Raw genomic sequence first — 23518 nt, 5'->3', positions numbered from 1 at the left:
TGGGTAATTATTAATATAATTCATGAAAAAAAATTTGTTTGTTTTTGGTCTATAAAGTATATTCCAGTAGGGATGTCAGTCAAATTACTGTGCTTTGTATTCACTTGAAATAGTTTCTCTTTGTGAGCTTGTTCCATGAATGCAACACTCAGTGTTTTCGGGTTTGTTTTGCTTTCTTTTAGGGATTTAAAAATATTTCATTATCTTTTATAATTATGTAAAATATTTACGATTGTTCTAAAGTCAGACGTACAAAATAGAATTTATTTAAGGGAAATGTACCTTCAATCGCTGCTCCACAGTTTTGTTTTTTAACTTTTTATTATAGAAACTTTCAAACATAGCTAAAAGTAGAGAGACTAGTATAATAAAACTCCCAGATATCCATCATGCATCTTCAGCAGTTACCAGGTTATTGTTAATCTTGTTTATTTAAACACCTAATCACTTGTCACACTGTTAGTTATGGTAGTTTGAAAATTTGTTTTGGGCCAGCCCCTGTGGCCTACTAGTTCAGTTTGGCACACTCCGCTTCGGTGGCCCGGGTTTGGTTCCTCGGTGCAGAACTATACCACTTGCCTGTCAGTGGCCATGCTGTGGTGGCAGCTCACATACAAAATAGAGGAAGATTGGCACAGATGTTAACTCGGGACGAATCTTGCTAAGCAAAATAAAAATAATAAAAAAATAAATAAAAATAGGTTTTAGGGGGCTGGCCCCGTGGCTGAGTGGTTAAGTTCCCACGCTCCGCTTTGGTGGCTCAGAGTTTCGCCGGTTTGGATCCTGGGCGCGAACATGGCACTGCTCGTGAGGCCATGTTGAGGCGGCGTCCCACATGCCAAACTAGAAGGACCCACAACTAAAAAATATACAACTATGTACTGGGGGAACTTGGAGAGGGGGGAAGAAGCAGAGGGAAAAAAAAGATTGACAACAGTTGTTAGCTCAGGTGCCAATCTGTAAAAAAAAAAAAAAGTAGGTTTTAGTATTTGTTTAGCCTAGTCTTGAGGGCAGGTTTGTATTCTACAGGAGATGACCTGCTCTACTGGGAGAAATAGATACTTATGAAAGAGTAGACATAATTGCAGGAGTAAGGTTCTTTAGAACGCAAGCGGTTATGTGGTCCAGAGCTACGTGGAAGGATTGGCCTTTAATAGGACCAAAGACATTTTATTCCTGCTTTCTGGGAAAAGTGACAGATAGGGCACATTGTTGGATTTAGCAAGTAGGAAGATGAAGGCGTTTCTGTGTGACTGCTTTTTTTTTTTTAAGGTGAAATATGGGATAAAGTCAGTTGAAATATGAGGGGTGGGATAAGAGGATATTGGAGATTTGAGGGCACAAGAAGAGACACATAGTTGTTTTGGAGAGTGAGATGAACATGCTAAGGAAGTGTAGTATGGTTGCTAAAGTGTAGTCATGAATTTGTAGTGAAACCAGAGAGCTCGTTGTGTTTTCTCCACCAATATTTAGATGAAGTACAGATGTGGAGTCCGCGGATAATTGGGTTTACATTGGGTTAGGTTTTTGCAGAGTGATGATATCTGAGGTAAGGGATTAAGGTGTTCGGAAGCTGAGTAAGGAAGTGAGGACATGGGCAGGGTGAGGCTTGAGAGGGTGGAGAAGTAGGAAAAATGTGGGGTACCTCAAAATCAGTAGGAAAGAGCAGGAACCAGGGTGGTTCTGGGGATTTAGGTATTAGTTCATCCCCCCTGGGGTGAGTCAGCTTCAGCTGTTGTTTTTTTGTCTCTTTACTCAAGATTCATAGAGAGAAATCAATTAGTTAATTAGTCAGATGCTCACCTCTTAACCAGTGGAAGGAAGGGAGGGCAGTCATCAGGAGAATTTGCCTGATTGAAAAATTTGGTAGTTAGGATCTGAAGTCTGCCCATAACAATTTTTAAAAAAAATCTTGCTATTCTCTAGTTTCTATATTATGTAAAGGAGATGTTACTCCCCCACCTTGTGTAATATCATCTAGAATAATTACTTGCTTGAAAACAAAGTACTAATGAAACTGAAAAGTATTGCAGTTAAGCTAAGATGGTGATAATTAAACACTCAGTGGTTATAGCTGCCATTGAATTTCTTTGTGAAGCCAGTATTGAGAAAAAAATCCCAAGATTCTGTTTGTTTAAAACTATACTTAAATTATAAAGTTCAAAGAAAAATAACTCAATTTATAGGATAACAAATGTGTATATTAAACTAGACTCTGAAAAGTTTTATAGTCTCTGACCAGAGACTATAGAGTTTATTGCAAATCATTGCATTAACTTTTTGCATTGGAATGAAAAGCTGTAGAGATTAATGCCATAACTAGATTTTTTTCTTTGAAGTGGTAATTGTTCGACTTCAATTCCTGATACTGTGTGAGTTTTAGGCTGCCAGCAGAGAGCTTAGCCATAACAGAGAGTAGAGGAATACAAAAAACTAAAGTGTGGTCAGGCAAAGAAGTTGAGTGTCGAAGATGGGTGTGTTTGAAGTAAAGTATAGTAGGAACATTTTCAAGTTCCACAGTTGTTGCGATAGGTAATACTACTCTTCACAGTGGCAAAGAACTATAATTGTGCTGCGCGAATTAAATTAGTAGTGATGGGATTAGTGATTGGAGAGGGCTAAAGGCATCTGAGGTCTCTGGTTTTGCTAATGTCTCGACATAGTAGAATTCTTTTATCCATCAGTTGGTATGGTAGCATTGGCATAATGCATAAGAACAGCCGTTTACTAGGTAGTCAATAATTGCTTTATTCTAGGGCATGTGATTTACTATATAATGTACCTTCTCCATCAATTTAATAATGAGTGATTTTATAGTGGGGTTCTATTGCTTTTTTTTTAATATTTATACCTGCCTCTATCAACTTTTCAGAATGACATAAGAATGTTATTAAAAGTGAATTTGTTTTCCTTGTTTTTCTTAGGAGCACTCACCATATCCTAGCTACAATTCTAACTATTGGAATACTCCTGCACGACCTAGGGCTCCTTACCCAAGTACATATCCTGTAAGACCGGAAATGCAAGGCCAGGTATGGTCTGAAATTGACAGGCTTTCTGAATTTTTTCTTAATGAATCAATTTATTTTCAAAACCTATGGAGATTTTATTGTAATGATATGTGGGGTTTTGTTAGTTTATAGACTCTTATCTTAATCATCTTAATGTTTTTAGCTCAGCAATAAGGAAATATCTAGGCAAATATTACTTATAGCAAAGGTAGCTAGAAGGGCTGGCCCTGTGGCCGAGTGGTTGGGTTCTCGCGCTCCGCTTCGGCAACTCAGAGTTTCGCCAGTTTGGATCCTGGGCACGGACATGGCACCGCTCCTCAGGCCACGCTGAGGCGACATCTCACATAGCAAAACCAGCAGGACCTACAACTAGAATATATAGCTATATACTGGGGGGCTTTGGGGAGAAGAAGAAGGAGAAAAACAGATTGGCAACAGATGTTAGCTCAGGTGCCAATCTAAAAAAAAAAGTTAGCTAGAGGTGCAGCAGATTATTTCTCAAGTACCTAAAATGTACTTATTTTTTTAAATTTCACTCTTTTTGAGATATAATTGACATATGACATATTATACAACATAATGATTTGATATTTGTATATATTGCAAAATGATCACCACAAGTCTAGTTAACATCCTTCACCATACAGTTACAAATTTCTTTTTTGTCGTGAGAACTTTTAAGATTTACTCTCTTAGCAACTAGCAAATATACGATGAGTATTAACTATAGTCATTATGCTCTACCTTACATTCCATGACTTAGTTATTTTGTAAGTGGAAGTTTGTACTTTTTGATTCCCTTCACCCTCACTGCCCCACCCCCCCAGCCTCTATAACCAAGATTATATTCTCTGTATCTATGAGTTTTGTTTTTTTTTTAAGATTCCACATTTAAGTGAGATCATATAGTATTTGTCTTTCTCTGACTTACTTCATTTAGCATAATGCCTTCAGGCTCTATCCGTGTTGTCCCAAATGGGAAGATTTCCTTCATTTTCATGGCTGAATAATGTTCCATTGTGTATATACACCACATTTTCTTTATCCATTCATCCATTGATGGACACTTAGGTTGCTTCCATGTCTTGGCTGTTGTAAATAATGCTGCAGTGAACATGGGGGTGCAGTATCTTTTTGAGTTAGCGTTTTCATTTCCTTTGGATATATTCCCATAAGTGGCGTAGCTGGATCATATGGGAGTTGTATTTTTAATTTTTTGAGGAGTTCCATACTGTTTTCCATAGTGGCTGCATCAATTTACATTTTCACCAACAGTGCACAAGGGTTCTCTTTTCTCTACATCCACACCAACACTTATTACTTCTTGTCTTTTTGATAATAGCCATTCTAACAGGTGTGAGGTGATATCTCGTTGGGGTTTTGATTTGTATTTCCCTGATGATTAGTGATGTTGAGCACCTTTTTATGTATTTCTTGGCCATCTGTATATCTTTGGAAAAATTTCTGTTCAAATCTTCTGCCCATTTTTTAATAGGATTGTTTGTTGTTTTGCTTTTGAGTTGTATGAAATCTTTATATATTTTGGATATTAACCCCTTATCTAGATTATATCATTTGCAAAATTTTCTCCTATTCAGTAGGTTTTTCATTTTGTTGATGATTTCCTTTGCTGTGCAGAAGCTTTTTAGTTTGCTGTAGTCACACTTGTTTATTTTTGCTTTTATTGCCTTTGCTTTTGATGTCAAAAAATTTGACTTCTTATGACAAATATTTAAATATTCCTTTTTATTTTATTTTATTTTTTAAAGTTTGGCACCTGAGCTAACAACTGTTGCCAATCTTTTTTTTTTTTCCTGCTTTTTCTCCCCAAGTCTCCACAGTACATAGTTGTATATTTTAGTTGTGGGTCCTTCTAGTTATAGCATGTGGGATGCCGCCTCAGCGTGGCCTGATGAGCGGTGCCATGTCTGCGCCAGGGATCCGAACCAGCGAAACCCTGGGCCACCGAAGCGGAGCGCATGAACTTAAGCACTCGGCCACGGGGCTGGCCCCTAAAGATTTCAAGCATACTGAAGAGTACAGAAAATATGTACATCTTTTTATCTAGTACCTAACTTTGTCAATTTTTGTTTGCCACATTTGTTTCAGATTTTTTAAAAGAAGTAAAACAAATACAATGAAAGCCATATATAACGCTTCTTTCCATTTCCTGAAGTTAGATTTATCTCATATGTGTTTTTATTACTTGCATATGCATTTATATAGTATTATTTAACATGTTTTGACACTTGATATGAGTGGTTTCATAATATCATTCTCTTGCAGCTTGCTTTTTTGCTCAACATTGGTTTTCACTTTTCTATATGAGACAACAATTTCCCTAGGGTATGGAATTGTTGGATTTTGGTATGTACATCTTTATTAAATATAGCCAAAATTACTTTTCACAAAGGAAATGTTTAAAAAGTTAGTCACCCATAATCTGGCCCCCCCCCAGCAATAATTGTCATATTTGCATGTTTCCCACTATTATTTTCTTCTATCTAGATACCATATTTTTATATGTAAATAATTTTTTAAAAACATGAGATTGTTGTATATACAACTTTAAAGCAGCTGTATTTAAGTGGCTTTCAAAGATTTTGAATTTTAGATCCAAGTCAGAATTCTCTGTAGATTGATTTTCTCTGCAGATAAATTTTCAGATCACCGTAAACTATACTGATGTATTCTTACAGATTTCAAATAGTCAAATACTATGTTCAGTTCTTTTCTAATTTACAAGTGATATGGAGGCTGAAATAATGGAAATAAGTTTCTTAATGGGGCTGAGTAATTAATTGTTTAAAAAAAATTATGTTCCTTTTTTTCTCATTAATTTGCTGATATAATCCTTCAAGATTGATTTTTTTTTTAAAGTCTTTTTTGTTTTTAAGATTTTATTTTTCCTTTTTTCTCCCCAAAGCCCCCTGGTACATAGTTGTATAATTTTAGTTGTGGATCCTTCCAGTTGTGGCATGTGGGATGCCGCCTCGGCGTGGCCTGATGAGAGGTACCATGTCCATGCCCAGGATCTGAACCGGCGAAACCCTGGGCCGCCGCAGCAGAGCACTCAAACTTAACCACTTGGCCACGGGGCCGGCCCCTAAGATTGATTTTGAGCCAGAAGAATTTATTAAAGTTAGAGCAATATTTGCTTATTTACCTAAGGAAAATATAAAAACAATTGATTTCTTAGAATGATCATATATATGTGAACTTTAGGATAAGATTGATCAGAGGTAGTGGAATGTAAAATAAAGAAAAACTCGTGTACTACTTATCACAAACTTCCATTTTATTTGTGTCATCCTCATTCCTGTGATTAAAATTGAGAAGCAGCCATTGTTATTGCTTAAGTGACATAGTTGTGGTTTGGCCTTATACCATAAAATTCACCCTTTAAAGTATACAGTTAGTTCAGTTGTTTTTGGTACATTCATAGGTTGTGCATTTATCACCACTAATTCCAGAACGTTTTCATTACCCAAAGGAAACTATGTACCTATCACTCCATTCTTCCCTCCTCCTATCCCCTAGCAACCTGTAATCTATTTGTTATTCTCTATGGATTTGCTTATTCTGGACATTTCATAGAAATGGAATCATATAATATGTGATCTCTTGTGACTGGCTTCTTTCATTTAGCATAATGTTCATCCATGTTGTGATATGTATCAATACTTCATTCCTTTCTATGGCCAAATAATATCCCATTCTACAGATATACCACATTTATTTTATCCATTCATCAGTTGATAGAAGTTGAGTTTTCCCACTTTTTGGCTGTGATGCATAATGCTGTTATAAATATTCGTGTACTAATTTTTATGTGGACATATGTTTTCAGTTCTCTTGGGTATATAGAAAGGAGTGGGTCATATGGTAATAACTCAGTTTAACAATTTGAAGAACCAATTTACATTCCATCAGCAGTGAATGAGGATTTTTCAGTTTCTCCACATTCTTGCCAATACCTGTTATTTTCCATTTTTTTTTTTTTTTTTGCTAGTCATCTAGTGGGTGTGAAGTTGAATCTCATTGGAGGTTTGATTTGTAGTTCCCTGATGACTAATGATGTTGAGCATCTTTACATATGCTTATTAGCCATTTGTATATGTTATTTGGAGAAATATCTATTCAGATCCTTTGCCTATTTTTAAGTTTGAACATTTGTCTTTTCCTTGTTGAGTTTTGAGATTTCTTTATATATTCCAGATACATGTCTCTTATGAAATACATGATTTGCAAATATTTTCTCTCATTCTGTGGGTTTTTTCACTCTCTTGATGGTGTTATTTGAAGCACGAATGTTTTTAAAGTCTCATTTATCTATTTTTTCTTTGGTTGCTCTTGCTTTCAGTGTCATATCTAAGAAACTATTGCTGAAGCCACGGTCACAAAGACTTACTCCTATGTTTTCTTCTAGGAGTGAAAAAAAATGGTTTTAGCTCTTACATTTAGGTCTGTGATCCATTTTGAATTAATTTCTGTATGTGGTGTGATGTGGGGTCCAACTTGATTCTTCTACATGTGGATATCCAAGTATCTCAGCAGCATCTGTTGAAAGGACTGTTTTTTCCCCATTGAATTATCTTGGTATCCTTCTTGAAAATCAGTTGACCATAAATGTAAGAATTTATTTCTGGACTCTCAGTTCTGTTCCTTTGATCTATATGTCTATCCTTATGCCAGTACCAAACTGTTTTCATTACTATAGCTTTGTAGTAAATTTTGAAATCAGGAAGTGTGAGTCCTCCATCTTTCTTCTTTTTCAAGATTGTTTTGGCTATTCTGGGTCCCTTGCATTTTCGTAGAATTTTAGGATCAACTTGTCAATTTTAGCACAAAAGGCAGCTGGGATTTTCATTTGGGATTGAGTGTAAATCAGTTTGGGGAGCAGCATGCATTACTTTTACAGTTAATATAAGAAGATGACAAAACTCCTTAAAGTCATGAGTCACAATTTTTCTCAGCAGTGTTAATTTTTCTGATTTCATCAGTTGATCTTATTGATAAAGATTTTCTTAGGACATGATATTTTCCCCCTTTGTAAAGGAATTTATCACATGTATATATTACGTATCTTCAAGAAAGATTCACTTATAATTTAGTAATGACTTTTTAAAAGCAACAGCAATAATGTGAGAGAGCTTTTAGATACAGCACAGAAGCTGGATTCTAAACCCAAAGGTATCTATACAGACACCTGTATAGGGTTAGCACATGTATATTTTCTGGTGGAATATCACGTGGGGATTACACATACATCTTCTGACCAAAACAGACTCCTGTACTAGTATGTGGATATGACTGGTTTCCTTTTTTAAAAATTAAATTTGCCTTCTAGCTGTCACCTCATGTTAGCCTTACTACATGATCATTCTTCTATTTGGCAGGTTTTATAAATCTTAAAAATTCTAATTCAGAAACAGCTCTAATAAACCAAGAATGCATGATTTCATGCTCCCCCCACCCCCCGCGGAGAGTGTGGAATTTACATCCATTTCTTTAGCAGGTGTAAATATTGCTAAGGCCTCTGACCAATCCACGAAGTTGATTAGCTTGCTGTGCTCTAGGTGCAGTCTATGTGCTGTGCAGGACTGGGGGCAGGTTTTGAAATATAGCTTCCCTCATTTTGCAGAGCTCCATTTTTCAGCTAATAGTAAGGATTGTTGACAGGAGCATGTAGGGCGATTCGTGGAGCAGGGTGTGAGCAGCACTGAAGTATACCATCTCATACAGAGGCTGTCTTTCTGGAGACAGAAGATCTTGTCTCACCAGACTGTTGATGAAGTTGTGAGGTATTCTCTTCGTTCTTTAAACTAAGATTGCTTCGTATTTGGTCTTAACTCCTTCATTTCCATCAGGGACTTCTAGAGGTGAAAGAAGTCTGTCTTCTGAAGCTACAGAGGCATTTTCTTCTTTGTCCTCTGTGTCAGGGCTCTGAAACTGGGCCAGGAACTCGTGTATTTTATTTGCTGTGCTGCCAAGCTACTTCACAGAAGAAGACTTAAAAACTTTGAAACATTCCTGAAATGTAATCATTCATCCTTAGCCAACATCTTTAGCAACTGCAAGGCTAATACATAGTCTTCTGACTCCATGTTCTTTTGTAAACATGCAAGTCTCAGCTCTGTGATCCGTCGACCTAGTGGGTACTTGGGAAAAGAAGGTATGAACTCAGGGGCTGGCTGGTGGCATAGTGGTTAAGTTTGCACACTCTGCTTCGGTGGCCCGGGGTTCACAGGTTTGGATCCTGGGTGCAGACCTATACAGCACTCATCAAGCCATGCTGTGGTGGCATCCCATGTACAAAAAATAGAGGAAGATTGGCACAGATATTAGCTCAGCGACAATCTTCCTCACCAGAAAGAGAAAGAGAGAGAGAGAGAGAGAGAAAGAAAGAAAGAAAGAAATTATGAACTCATGGAGACATCTCAAAATCAGTAAGTAATTTGTATTTTAAACTTGCAGGTTTGATATTGAACCTGAAGTGAGTTCTCTCACCTGTTGTGCAGAAAGCCAATCTCTGATGCCGGGTGTAGTGGAAGAAAGTAAGAATTTTATTATTGGACAGTGCTGAGCAAGGAGAGAGGGCAGCTAACGCTGAAATCTCAAACTCCCCAAAAAGCTAAAAGGAAGGGTTTTTATTCAGGGTTTTAGGTAGGGGAGGGGGAGCACATGGCCTTGCTGGTTGGAGCTTTTCCCCCAGCCTGTGTTTGGCCTTGAGACTACTTGCAGAGAGGAGGAGGAGGAGATAACAAATCCAGGTGGCTGTCCTTGGCCATTTGTCTCCATGGCACATAATGAATTCTGGAGCCAGGAAGCCAGAGAGTAAGCAGGGCATGAGTGCTTTGGTTAAAACCCCATATATGCTGGGTTTAATGTAGGGAAACTGATATCAGGGCTGGTATCAGGTTTTCTGGTAATAATTTTGGGTTTTGTTTGTTTAAAACCCTCTCATTGGTTATTAATGCAGTTTGCTTTTCTAAAGCTTCTTTTCCATGTACCTCCTAAAGGATGAAAGGCATTGCATGTTTTCACACTGATTTTCTAATAAAGAAGATATTCTCTTGGCTTCTGGGAGATTACACCACGGAACAATTAGTGCCTGGGACTAGAAATGTTCTAACAGAGAAAACTGAAGTCCTTTTATAACCTTCTGAATTGAAAAATCATGATACAAAAAGATGTTGGTTGAAACCTGTAACACATCTTCATTTAGTTTAAAGGGGAACTGGGTTGTAAAATACAGCTTATTAAGTACTGTGGTCAGGAGCTCCTATGGGACAAAAATTAGAATAGTTCTGCAAGTAGAGATATTGCATGAAGAAGCAACTGGTGGATGATAATAGCTTTGGCAATTCCAAAAATGACTAGTAGGAGAAATTCAGGTTGTTGTCAACTGCTGATAATTATGAAGTCTTGGAGTACTTTTGGGTGAAGGCTTCCATGTTTTTCAAGATAGCACAATAGGAGTTGTGCTAAAGGAAATCACTTTTTTTTGCTTGGATTGGGTCTCGTTGCTGTTTGATATTCATATACCAAATGGGAAGGGAATCCACTGAGCAGCGTACCGCTTTCTGGGTGAGAACCCTGACCACTTTTCTCCTCTTTGGATTCTGCATCTACACAACATCCATCAACTGTGAAACCAGCGTTGGGAAGTATTTCATGCTGGATAATCTTAACTTGCAATGAGATGCCATATGGTGTGACATTGTTTTGACTTTGAATGCTAAGTCATGTCTACCTTTATATCTAGAACAAGAGCAGCAGTTGAAATTTCTCTGAGTTTTAAGAGCTCCAGTCTCTTGATTTTTTCTGGAGTTCAGAATGAGACTTTTACAGAAATTCGATGACTATCAAAGATTTTTATTTAATTCTTCCTGTAGTTGCTCAGTTTCAGATTTCATCTGTTGCTATGTCAACTGACAAGTTTCAAATCATAGCTTGCTGTCCTCGGACACAAGTTTTCTTTCATTGAAATAGTGTCCTTGGGCCTCAGTGAAGTAGCTGTGGTGCTAGTGGCCCACTGGATTCTAGACACACTTGGGATGTCATGACATTTTTAATTGCACAGAAGTTTTTTTATTATGAAAAGTCACACAAGTTTATTATTAAAAATTTGGAAAATAAAAGGGGTAAAAACGCTCTTCTGCTACCCTAATATATCCATATTTTTGTAAATTTGTTTTCAGCCTTTTCCATATCATGTTTAACAGCTTTAAACTTATTGTACAATACTTTTTTATAAGACTTTTCATTTATCGTGTGTACTTTCTATGTTATAAGGTCAAATAAAAAGAACTCCTTTTTTTAATATTAAGGAAATTTTCAAACACAATGAAAAGTAATGTACTCATCTCTCAGCATCAACAACTATCAATCCATGGCCATCTTGTTTCATCTGTATCCTTGGAGTATTTTGAAGCAAATTCCAGATATCATTTTCTTTCACTTGTAAATACTTAAGTACATATCTTTAAATTATAGGAAAGTTTTAAAAACAATTATTACAATGCTATTATTAAAACTTAAAGAAAAAACTCTAAAAATAATTCTTTACAATCATTAAATACCTGGTTAGTTCTAACAGTGAATTTTTAAGACAGAATAAAATTCCCTCAGTGAACTGCCCATGATGTCCTTAGTCATTCCATTATTCTAGGACATATAGGTTTACAATTTTGCGTGATTATAAATAATGCTGTGATGAACAAATGCATGCCTATACCTTTTTCTTTAGTTGAATCATTTTTTTTGGAAGGATTTCTAGAAGTTGAATAACAGTACAAAAAGTCACATGATGTTTTGTCAAGTCTCCAACTGTGTGTGTTGTATTAAGGGAGTCTTTGTTTAGGCACAGCAACTGACAGGTGAAGACCTTAACAGCCTGCTTCGTGGTGGCTTTAACAAAGGGGTGGTTCATTGTCCTCCTGCTCAGGCACTGCCTTACTGGATCTTCTGTTGCACCTGTCCCTGCATGGAATTCTTTGGCCATGTGGTGATAATAGCCTGTCTTTCGTCCTCTTGCGTAAAAGTATGGCTAAGAGTTTATTTTCCACAGAATTATGACCTCCCTTCCACTTCACTCCATCTCACTTTTTGATGTGTTAGAGTAGGAATCAAATTTGAATTTCATTTTCTTTAGTCACTAACAGTTGTACGAGATATCAGGATTCCTTTTTTTAGTTGAGGTATAAGTGACATATAACAGTATATTAGTTTCAGATGTACAACATAATGATTCGATATTTGTATACATTGTGAAATGATCACCACAATAAGTGTAGTTAACACCACAGGATTCTTTTCTTATTCTTCTCTCTAAAGTGGGAAAGATTATGTAGTCTTAGATGAGTACAGGAAAACTTGATTCTATGTTTTTACCATTTTAAAAAGGTAAAATAGAAATTAATAGAAAACATTAATGTAATCATCTAAATTTAGAGTCTAGCTTTAATCTTGTTTGGATTACTAAACTGAGGATTCTGGGTGTCAGTAATAGTCTGGATAGGTGATTCAAAACTACAATAAGCGATATATGAGTAATTTGTCTGCTGTTATTGTTTGGGAAGCAGAGTGCGATAGTACAAAGAACACGGGCTTTGGAGTCAGATTTGGGTTCATTTCTTGACCTTGCCATAATACTACTAACAACAATGATGTTATAAGTAATTACTGTTTATTGGGCATACTATGTGTCAGACACCATCCTAAGCATTTAATATATGTCATCTCATTTAATTTTCCCAATGACCCTGCAAGATCAGTTATGATCTTCATTTTCCTCGTGGAGAAACTAAAGCTCAGAGAGGTTAAATACAAAGCCTATGGCAGAGCTAGGTCTGTCTCTGTAGTCTTTTTTTTTCTTTCTGTTGTATCATGGTTATTTTCTTCTTTCTCTGGCCATTTTCCCAGAATCTCCTCCCAGTTGGTGGGTACAAGTTCTCTGCTGTTAGGCATGCTTATTGAAGCACTGTTCTGAGGCCATAAATAACTTCATCATTCATCAAAGTATACTCTCCCATTGTTATGACACAGACTCTAAAGTGATAATCTGAGTTTAGTACATGATATATGATTATAACATATGAGAGAATGAATGCTTCAAAGATTGCTTAAGTAGTTCATGTTTTCATTAATTGTTGATTTCTTTTCTTCCCAAGGTTTTCAAAGTTGGGTATTAAGTCAGGGCATTTCAGTTTTTCTACTCATTCATCTTTTTCTCTCAACTTTGCTCTTAACAGAGTTTGAAGTCTTACACAAATGGAGCATATGGCCCACCATACCCCACTGGCCCTGGGGCAAATACTGCCTCATACTCTGGGGCTTATTACACACCTGGATATACTCAGACCAATTACTCCACAGAGGTTCCAAGCACTTACTGTTCACCTGGCAACAGCCCAACCCCAGTCTCTCGTTGGATGTATCCCCAGCAGGACTGCCAGACTGAAGCACCCCCTCTTAGGGGGCAGGTTCCAGGATATCCTGCTGCACAGGTGAGCATTTTTCTTTTGGGTTTATATTTTTTAATATTCTATGAGTGATACTATGTTTATCTCTCTGTTCACTTCAAGAGGTTAGGTTTATATTAATATTTTATGAATGATACCATGTTTATCTCTCTCTTCACTTCAAGAGATTAGTTTATATTTTTTAATATTCTCTGAATGATACCATGTTTATTTCTCTGTTCACTCAAGGGGAGTTCTAATATGTCTTTATTTATGCTTCCTTATAGCATATGGGTCCACTTATTTTATAGTATCTATGGGGCAGACCTATGCTATGCTTCAGCCACTGAATTTTAGGCCCTATACCTTCTGAGTTTGAGTGTCACCAAATTTGCCCCTGGTATCTTTGGAACCAAGCTTTTTTAGGCTTGGAGAAATTATTGCAACTGATTAGAGCTGCTACAGTTTAGCCCAGTAGCAGCTAAAGTATACTCTGTTAAGCAGAGAGGAAGCATCTCAGAATCTGTTTATATTAGAATATTTTCATTACTTCTGTAAGTTTTTTTTTCTAGCAATGACCACCATATTTCCTCCCTCTCAATCTAGAACCCTGGAATGACCCTGCCCCATTATCCTTATGGGGATGGTAATCGTAGTGTTCCACAGCCAGGACCAACTGTACGACCACAAGAGGATTCATGGGTGTCTCCTGGTGCTTATGGAATGGGAACCCGTTACCCCTGGCCTTCAGCTGCGCCCTCGGCACCTCCTGGGAATCTGTACATGAATGAAAGTACTTCGCCATGGCCCAGCAGTGGCTCTCCTCAGCCACCTCCATCACCACCGCCCCAGCAGCCCAAGGTAGGAGACCTTCTAAACATTGTTCTTTTGATGCTTGGGTAATTAAGAGAGCACAACACAGAACTTTTCTGCACTGGTCTCTGTTAAATGGGGAGTAATACAAAAAGTGGTGACTGTTACCTATAGTTTTACCTAGCCAAGTTTCCTTTTTTATTTTTTTTTAAATAGACTTCATTTTTAGAGCAGTTTTAGGTTCACATCCTTTTTTTAAAAGACAGGAAAATGTTCATTTACTGTTTGTCGTAATACTCTGAATGTTAAACACCATCAAAGATTGTATTTTACCTCAGTCTATAGACAAGACAAAACTAATGTGAAATTGTATGGCTTAATCAAACCATAGACTTGAACATCATTTGCTTTTGGCTAGGTTCCTTTTCAAGATCTGTCTTAAGGTTTTAACTCTTTAGGGGAAAAACTCTCTAATTCCTATTTATTAAGTCACTGAGTGGATTGTGAGGTGGTAAGGGTTAGATTATGAGGTGTTCCTGATGATGACGTGCCTCCGGGTGGATTCCAGCCATTATTCTCCGGAATTCTCTGCCTTTTGCTTGACAGTGCATTCCCTTTTATCTTTTTAGGGCTGTTTTTCTCAAATGATTAAGGAGCGAGGTCCAGTTTTAGTGGTGGGGAAGCTTTTCATGTACCTTCCCGGTCAGGTGAAAGATGTGGGCTAACAAATCTGATGTTGATGGATTCCCATTAAAACACCTTTTTTCCCCTCTTTGCTCTCCCACTCCAAGGATTCCTCATATCCCAACAGCCAATCAGATCAAGGCATGAGCCGGCACAGCTTTCCTTGCACTGTCCATCAGTACGAGTCCTCGGGAACTGTGAACAATGATAATTCAGACCTTTTGGATGCCCAAGTCCAATACAGTGCTGAGCCCCAGCTGTATGGTAATGCCACCAACGAACATCCCAGCAATCAAGATCAAAGTAATAATCTTCCAGAAGAGTGTTCATCTTCAGATGAAGGTACCCCCCCAAGTATTAAAAAAATCATACATGTGCTGGAGAAGGTCCAATATCTTGAGCAAGAAGTAGAAGAATTTGTAGGGAAAAAGACAGACAAAGCATACTGGCTTCTGGAAGAAATGCTAACCAAGGAACTTTTGGAACTGGATTCAGTTGAAACTGGGGGCCAAGACTCTGTTCGGCAGGCCCGGAAAGAGGCTGTTTGTAAAATTCAGGCCATACTGGAAAAACTAGAAAAAAAAGGATTATGAAAGGATTTAGAACAAAGGGGAAGCCTGTTACTAACTTGACCAAAGGACTCTTGATTTTGGTTAATTACCCTCTTTTTGAAATGCCTGTTGATGACAAGAAGCAATACATTCCAACTTTCTTTGAAGTAAAACTTGAAAAACTGGTAAAGGACTTGGAAGAACATTTTAGTTATGAATTGTTTTCAGTTTTTAGACCAATGAATGTAATAGGGAACTGTGGAGTTATCAATATTGCCAAGTAGATTCACTCCTTAAGAAGTTTATGGATATCTGCAAGCTGCTTCTTATCAGCAGGAAGGAAATACACGTTATGTAACAGGCTTAACAGAAACCTACCAGATGAGGCTGGATATAGTCTGAGACAAACAGGCTCTGTTCTTTTAAACGTCTGGATTACTTGTCACATTTTTGTACATTGTGACTGCTTTCAACATACACTTCATGTGTAAATTACAGCTTGGACTTTAGCCTTCTTGGACCTCTGTTTTGTTTTGTTATTTGCAGTTCACAAATATAGTATTATTCTCTACTTGTTGGTACATTTTGTAGTAATATGTTTAATTCAAGAGACTGTATTGACAGCCAGATAGTATGGCAATCCTGAATGAATTTTTATCTTTTCACCACTTGAATATATTGCAATGTATGGTGAGTTCCTGAGGTAAACTGTCTCCTTTTTTGTATAGATCACTGGTTAGAGTTTTACCACTTCTACTTTTCATGTTAATAGTGAAAGGTGAATTTGGAAATGGCATGGGCATAGGAGTGAAAATGTTTGTAGCCATTTTTCTTTTTTGCTTTTTTATTGTATTTGGATAAAGATCCACTTAAAAAAATTTTTTTCCCTCTTATTTATCTTTTCACTACTGCTGCTTCCATTAGGGGCATTATGATAGACACAGATGAAAAATTAAATGCCACGGTGAGTAGAAATAGTAACTGCAGAAGTAATATGACTATTTGGAAAGACTGTTCTCCATCTAAAATATTAGTTTCATCATCAAGATCCCTATGAGCAGATTTCAGCTCAGTTTATAGTCAAAAACAATGAGGGTAAAAGAGGAATCATGCTCAGGGAATGAATCAGCCATAGCTAGAGTGGGAAATTATTTTCTTCTTTTAAAGGTAGATTTGATGTTTATTTCCCTAAATTGCATAGACAATATTACTTGTTTTATAAAAAAGATTCTATTACCATTAGTAACAGTCATTTTAGAGCCAAATTTAAGGAAGGGGTATTTGAAGGGGTCTTAGCTGCACTTGCTTGGGTAGCTCTATGCTATCGTATAGAAGAGATTTAGGTTAAAAACTTACTTTTTTACATCTGAAGTGAGTTCTAGTATACAGTATCTGTTATTGGGAAAACAGCTGTTTCTTAATAAGATATCCAAGTGATGATTTTTTTTTCTAGACTGCCAGGCCTATTAGTGATAATAAATCTATCAGCCTTCTCTTCTTCTCATAAACAAAACAAAAACAATTCAAATATATTATATGATGAGAAGAAATGGAGTAAAAATATTGGCTGGGTCTTACGGTTGGGGTGAGTATTTTATGAGATAATATGGTGATACTTTTATTCTAGGATTTTTATTTTTGGCTAAATATAGGAATGTTAAAAAAGACTTTTCTATGAAAATTAGAAAATTGTACTTGAAACTAAAAATTTACAAGAGGAAAAACCTTACAGCTAAGTTAATGTAAACCAGTGAGACAATGACTAATTCAGGAGAGAACACTACTATTTAACTGAGTGCCCAAGATACCAGTTTCCATGAAGACTTGAGATATATATATACACATCATGCACATATATACATATGTGTGTGTGTATGTTTTTTAAAGTTATTTTTTTAAATTTTGAGATAATTTTAGACCTGAAGAGTTGTAAAAATAGTAGTTTCTGTATACTCTTCACTCAACTTCCCCTTAGTTAACATCTTACATAACCATAGACCATTTGTCAAATTAAGAAAATAGCCTTGATACAATACTGTTAGCTAAAGTAGAGTTTAACAAATAGAGATTTTCTTAGTCTTTTCACTAATGTCCTTTTACTGTTCCAGGATCCAATCCAGGATCCTGCGTTGCATTTAGCTGTCGTCTCTAGTTTTTCCCAGCCTGTGACAGTGTATCACGACACTTGATGTTGTAATGTATTTCTGGTATTGTTAACCTTAACCACTACCTAAGGTGGTGTCTGCTAGGATTCTCTACTGTAAACTTACTATGTTTCCTTTGTAATGACTAAATATTTGCTGGAGATACTTTGAGACTATGCAAATGTCCTGTTTCTGCTTTAACTTTTGCCCACTCATTTTTGTGTCTGTTGGCAGATTTTGCTTGTGTCTGTTACTACTGTGGTGTGCTAATGGTGATTTTCTATTGCTCTAATTCTGTCTACATTTATTAATTGGAATTCTTCTGTAAGGAAAGGTTATCACTTCTGGATTTATATTTTTAATTATAATAAGATATTCAGGATAAGTACAAACTTAGAACTTAAAAATGTAAACCATGTTAAAATGATTCAAATACCAATATCAGAGAAAGGAAAATTAAGTTGGTGACCTGTTTCAGAAACAATAATGAACTTAAAAAGGAAAATAGTATTTAGGATTCGTGGATTTGGTTCAGTTTTTGACTTAGTATTGACCTTAGACTGAATTCAAAATTTTCTTGAAATTTCACATCTGGACTTTTTTAAAGTGTCTAAATTTATATTACTTTGGGGATAGTTTTTGTCAAAATCTTGAATAAAGTTACCCAGACCTGGCATGTTAAACACAACTATGTCTTCTTTACAATAAGCCACTTTTGTTCCAAATATAACCACTGATATAAATATTTAGGCAAATAAGCTCTAATGAAGTATCTAGGGGAAGACCTATGCTTTATGCTTGTCTCTACATTGTTGGTTTGGAATTCTTTTAAATGCTTTCAAAAATAGGATTTTGAAAATAGTTCTTCAGTTGGTTAATGTAGTACTGTTAAAGGTAGGCAGGTTTTTTAAAAAAAGTTGAAGAATATAAATTAAATTGGCATTTTAAAAAATGGTTTTTTGGGGATAGATAGTTGATGAGTGGAGTTTTTCTTTTTCATCTTTTTCTTTTTAAAAAAGTCATGAGTTTAAAGAGTCAAATAATTCTGTGGAACTTATGAGTTTAAAGATTTAATTTTATGAAAAGGAGCATTCTCCTCCCACTCCCATTTTTCCTTCTATAAAAGCAACCACTTTCTATTAAGTTTTTAAAAAAGTTATCTACATATTTTTAAAGATTTTACTTTTTTCCTTTTTCTCCCCAAAGCCCCCTGGTATATAGCTGTATATTCTTCGTTGTGGGCCCTTCTAGTTGTGGCATGTGGGACACTGCCTCAGCGTGGCTTGATGAGCAGTGCCATGTCCGCGCCCAGGATTCGAACCAACGAAACACTGGGCCACCTGCAGCAGAGCGCGTGAACTTAACCGCTCGGCCACGGGGCCAGCCCCTACGTATTTTTAAATAAAACAATTGTATTATTTCTTCTTGATTTATCAATTTTAGGTCATTCCTATTGATTTTCTACTATAGAGGATGAAGGCTTAGGTTTCTCTCTTCTGTTGCTACCATACTCACATCTCAGTCCTCATTGCCTCAATTTCTCAATCTAGTTATATGGTAATTTTGTTGTACATTATTATAACTATGTAAAGCTAATCAGAATGCAGTAAACTATGATTACTTTTCCCTTTCCTGAACAATTCCTTTTTTCCCTGGACTTAATCGTGTCTTATTTATTTTGTCTGCTTATGTACTTATGACTAATTTGACCTCAAACCCTCTAGCATTTGTCTAAATCTCTTAAGATGCCCAGACACATATTTTATCCATTTCAAACTCCTGAAGAAGTCTATCCTGGAGGTTTCTGACTGGAGAACTGGTATGTTCCCGGCGCATGCTGTTATTCTGGGATCTTCAACTCATCCTGGGGATTCTCTTTGCCTCTCCTGTTGGTTTCCTGTTTTCTGTACCTGTCTTCCCTTGCTTAGTCTCTTCCCTCATTTCGGTAGAGTCTGTTCTCTAGTAGCTTCCTGGGTGCATGGTAAATAATTTTTTTACATCTTGCATATTTGAAAATGTGTTTTCATGATCCTTTGTATAAAACACGATTTTTCTCTCTGGAAGCTTATAAGATCTTTCTATCCCCTCTGTTCTGAAGTTTCCCAGCAGTATAGCTTTAGTATGGGTCTGTTTTTGTCCATTTTGCTGGGCACATTTCCTACTGGAAACTCATGCCCTTAAGTCCTGTGCAATTTTCTGGATTTTTTTGTGTGTTAATTTTCCTTCTCAACCTGTTAACTCCTAATCTCTGTTAACTCTTCCTAGAATTCCTGCTATTTCTGTTATAGACCTCTTAGACTGGTTCTTTGATTTACTTTTCTCTGTTTCATTTTTTGCCTTTTTGCTGTACTTTGTGGGGGATTAACTCACCTTTAATCTGTAGCTCTTCATTGAGTTTTATATTTCTTCTATCATCTTTTTTAATTTCTAAGAATGTTTTTTATTCTCTGTGTTCCTTTATGGGATTCTGTTTTGTTTGTGGTCGGGGCATCTTATATCTCTGAGGATATTAATGATAATTTCTTCATGCTTTTTCTTCTTGAATAATGGATTTTCTCCAAAGTAACTTTTTCGTTTCTTTTTTGATCTCCATCACGTTAGAGATTTCTCAGATGCCTTTTAGTTCTTGGTGTGTTTTTTACAGTGTTATTATGTTGGAGACCCAGAATTGTTTCTAGAAAATTTTTCCTGACTATTCTGTTTATTTTTTCATAATCTTTCTTGGAGGAGGATAGCTATTTTAAATCTAAAATTGGAAGGGGAGATTATCTGGATAATTTTTCACTCCTGTGTGAGAACAGGAGGGTTTTATATTTTATGTGTCTTTTCTCACCACGAGTAGTGGGCACATATGTTGTAATAAAATGTGAGGCAGAGGAGGTGCCAGCTGCTGAGAGTGAGGATTTAGGGGTTTCTGGGGCAGGGCACATTTTCTCTCAGCCAACCCTTAAATGTTCTTTTATTTGCAACATATACTTTATCTTGGTAAGCTAATGCTGAGAGTAGTATTGCCAGAAAAAATACAAGACTACAGTTACATTTCAATTTCAGATAAACAACTACTCATCTTTTAGTATAAGTATGTTCCAAATATTGCATGGGACACACTGATACTAAAAATGATTGTCTTTCTGAAATTGAAATTTAACTGGCAGTACTGTATCTTTTAAATTGAAGTTTTTATTTTGATATAATTGTAAATTCACATGCAGATTTAAGAAATAAAGCAGAGCTTTCATGTACCCTATTACCCTCACTGGTAATATCTTGCAAAACTTTATTGCAATGTCACAACCAGGATATTGACCTTGCTACAGTTAAGATACAGAACGATTCCATCACCACAGTTTCTCCTCCTGTTGACTTTTCATAGGCACGCCTGCTTCTCCTTTCCCACCGTACTAAACCCCTGGCAACTACTAATCTGTTCTCCATTTCTAAATTTTGTCATTTCAAGAATGTTATTTAAGGAGAATTGTACAGTATGTAACCATTTATAGTATGTAACCAAACCAGATTGGCTTTTTTTCCACAGAGTATAATTCTCTTGAGATTCATACAAGTCATTTCCTGTATCAATAGTGCTTTTTTATAGCTAAGTAGTAGGCTATGATATGGATGTACCACAGTTTAACTGTTCACCTGTTGAAGGACACCTGGGTTGTTTCCAATTTTGGGCTATTATGAATAAAGCTGCTATGTACATTCATGTACAGATTTTTGTTTGGATATAGTTTTCATTTCTTTAGGATAAATGCCAGGAGTGAAGTTCTAGGTCACATGAGAGTTGCATGTTTAATTTTTTAGGAAACTACCTAACTTTCAGGGGTAGCTATACCATTTTACATTCCTACCATCAGTGTATGAGTTTCTCTGCCTCCTTGCCGGTATTTGGTATTGTCACTATTTTTTATTTTAGCCATTCTGATAGGTGCATAGTGATATCTCACGGTGGTTTAATTGCATTTCCTTAATGGTTAATGATGTTGAACATCTTTTCATGTGCTTATTTGCTATCTGTGTATTCTCTTCCATGAATGTCTGTTCATGTCTTTTGCCCATTTTCTAACTAGATTTATTTTAATAAACTTATTTTAGAATAGGAGTACAGAAAAATTGTGATACTACAGAGTTCCTATATACCCTACACCCTGTTATTAACACCTGATAGTCCTGTATATTTGTTACAATTGACCGATACTGACAGATTCTTATTAAGTAAGTCCATACTTTATTCAGATTTCCTTAGTTTTTACCTAACATCCTTTTCCTCTTCTAGGATCCTATTCAGGATACCACATTACATTTAGTCATCATATCTCCTCAGGAGCCTTTTGGCTGTGGCAGTTTCTCAGACTTTCCTTGTTTTCGATGACCTTGACAGTCTTGAGGGGTACTGGTTAGATATTTTGTAGAACGCCCCTGAACTGGAATTTGTCTGATCTTTTTCTCATAATTACACTGGGGCTATGGGATTTGGGGAGTAAGACCACGAAGGTAAGTGCCCTTCTCATCATATATCAAATGTATATACTATAAATATAACACACTATTGATGTTAACCCTAATCAGCTGGCTGAGGTAGTGTTTGTCAGGTTTCTCCACCATAAAGTTACTTTGACCTTTTTCCTACTGTACTCTTGGAAGGAAGTCACTATATGCGGCTTCTCCTTAGGGAGTGGGGACTTATCCTCCACCTCCTTGAGGGTGTTTATCTGCATAAATTATTTGGAATTTCCCCTGCACGGGAGATTTGTCTGTTCTCTCCCATCTGTTTGTTTGTTTAATTAATCATTTATATCAGTCTGGGCTCACTTATTTTACACCTGGTGTTATGCTCGTATGGATCTAGTAGAGCTTTCTATTAGATCTAACAGATCTAATATGATCTTATTTATGTTGTTGCTCAAATTGTCTTGCTTGGGCCATTGGGATCTCTTTCAGTTGTGTCCCTTTTGACATTGAGTGTGGGTGTTTTTCTTTTTGAGCCCTGCCTTACTTTCTGGTGCTACAAGATTCTCCAGGCTCATCTTGTATGTTTCCTATTCTAGTCCTAGAGTCAGTTATTTCTCCAAGAAGCCCTGTTCCTCTTATCGAAGAATGGTACTGAAACCAAATCTGGGCTCCATTGTTTGTCTTTTCACTGCTGAGTTTTGAGAATTCTTTGTTTTCCAGATACCAGTCCTTTGTCGGATATGTGGTTTGCACATATTTTATACCAGTCTGTGGCTTTGTCTTTTCACCCTCTAAACAGAGTCTTTCACAGAACAAAAGTTTTTGATTTTGATGAAATCCTATTTATCAATTTTTCCTTTTAAGGATCGGACTTTTAGTGTCAAGTCTCTAAAAACTCCTTGCTTACTCCCAGTTCCTGAAGATTTTCTCCTGTTTTTTTCTAAAAGTGTTCTATTTTACATTTGTATTTGCTACATTTACGTTTGCTCAGTCTGACAACTGCTGCCAAGAGGAAACCTTGGCTTGATGGAAACTTCCAAGGGCTAGTGGAGAGCCACGGTGCTACACAGCTTACACTGAAGTTACCACGTTGTCAGCTTTTGAAACAAACAGCCGTCACTGAAGTAAGAGAAATCATAAGGAAAATATAAATCCCTTTCCTCAAAGTAAAAAAATATAAGCTTATTCAAGTTGAGGGCAGGAACTATTACATTGTGGCTATAAAGTAATAAAATGCATTTTCATGAATAGTTTATGGACTTTAAAAAGTCGCCAGCTTTGGGCTGGAAGAGAACATCACACTGGATATCTCTAAGGCTCTTTCTAGTTCTGACATTCTTATTTTATAAACAAAGTCAGTAAGTGGTACAGCTGAGATTATAGCTCAGGTCTTC

The 23518-nt window shown here is 36.5% G+C and overlaps 2 protein-coding genes and 2 pseudogenes across 5 annotated transcripts in view; 2 read left to right on the top strand and 2 right to left on the bottom strand.

Annotated features, from left to right (window-relative positions):
• The window catches only part of BAG4 (BAG cochaperone 4), a 35476-nt gene extending 14090 nt beyond the window's left edge, over nucleotides 1-21386 (top strand). Inside the window, exons 2-5 of one of the 4 annotated variants that reach the window (XM_070598890.1) lie at nucleotides 2925-3032; nucleotides 13268-13522; nucleotides 14144-14338; nucleotides 15082-21386. In XM_070598890.1, the coding sequence (XP_070454991.1) occupies nucleotides 2925-3032; nucleotides 13268-13522; nucleotides 14144-14338; nucleotides 15082-15567 (1044 nt within the window). In that variant the 3' untranslated portion in view covers nucleotides 15568-21386. Of the gene's footprint in view, nucleotides 1-2924; nucleotides 3033-13267; nucleotides 13523-14083; nucleotides 14339-15081 lie in introns of all 4 variants that reach the window. The other 3 variants (XM_008507168.2, XM_070598891.1, XM_070598892.1) reach the window with 3 other exon arrangements.
• Nucleotides 8369-9812, bottom strand: LOC139073323 (origin recognition complex subunit 3 pseudogene; annotated as a pseudogene).
• LOC103540561 (origin recognition complex subunit 3 pseudogene) lies at nucleotides 9896-12018 on the bottom strand (annotated as a pseudogene).
• DDHD2 (DDHD domain containing 2) overlaps nucleotides 21317-23518 on the top strand; it is a 42412-nt gene continuing 40210 nt past the window's right edge. Inside the window, exon 1 of the mRNA XM_070598885.1 lies at nucleotides 21317-23248. The gene's annotated coding sequence lies outside the window, so the exon portion shown is untranslated. The remainder of the gene's footprint in view (nucleotides 23249-23518) is intronic.

The sequence above is a fragment of the Equus przewalskii genome, chromosome 28 (assembly GCF_037783145.1).
Source record: "Equus przewalskii isolate Varuska chromosome 28, EquPr2, whole genome shotgun sequence".
NCBI classification, from domain to species: domain Eukaryota; kingdom Metazoa; phylum Chordata; class Mammalia; order Perissodactyla; family Equidae; genus Equus; species Equus przewalskii.
The sequence above is the reverse complement of the archived record's forward strand: the minus strand, read 5'-3'. Positions and strand labels throughout refer to the sequence as shown.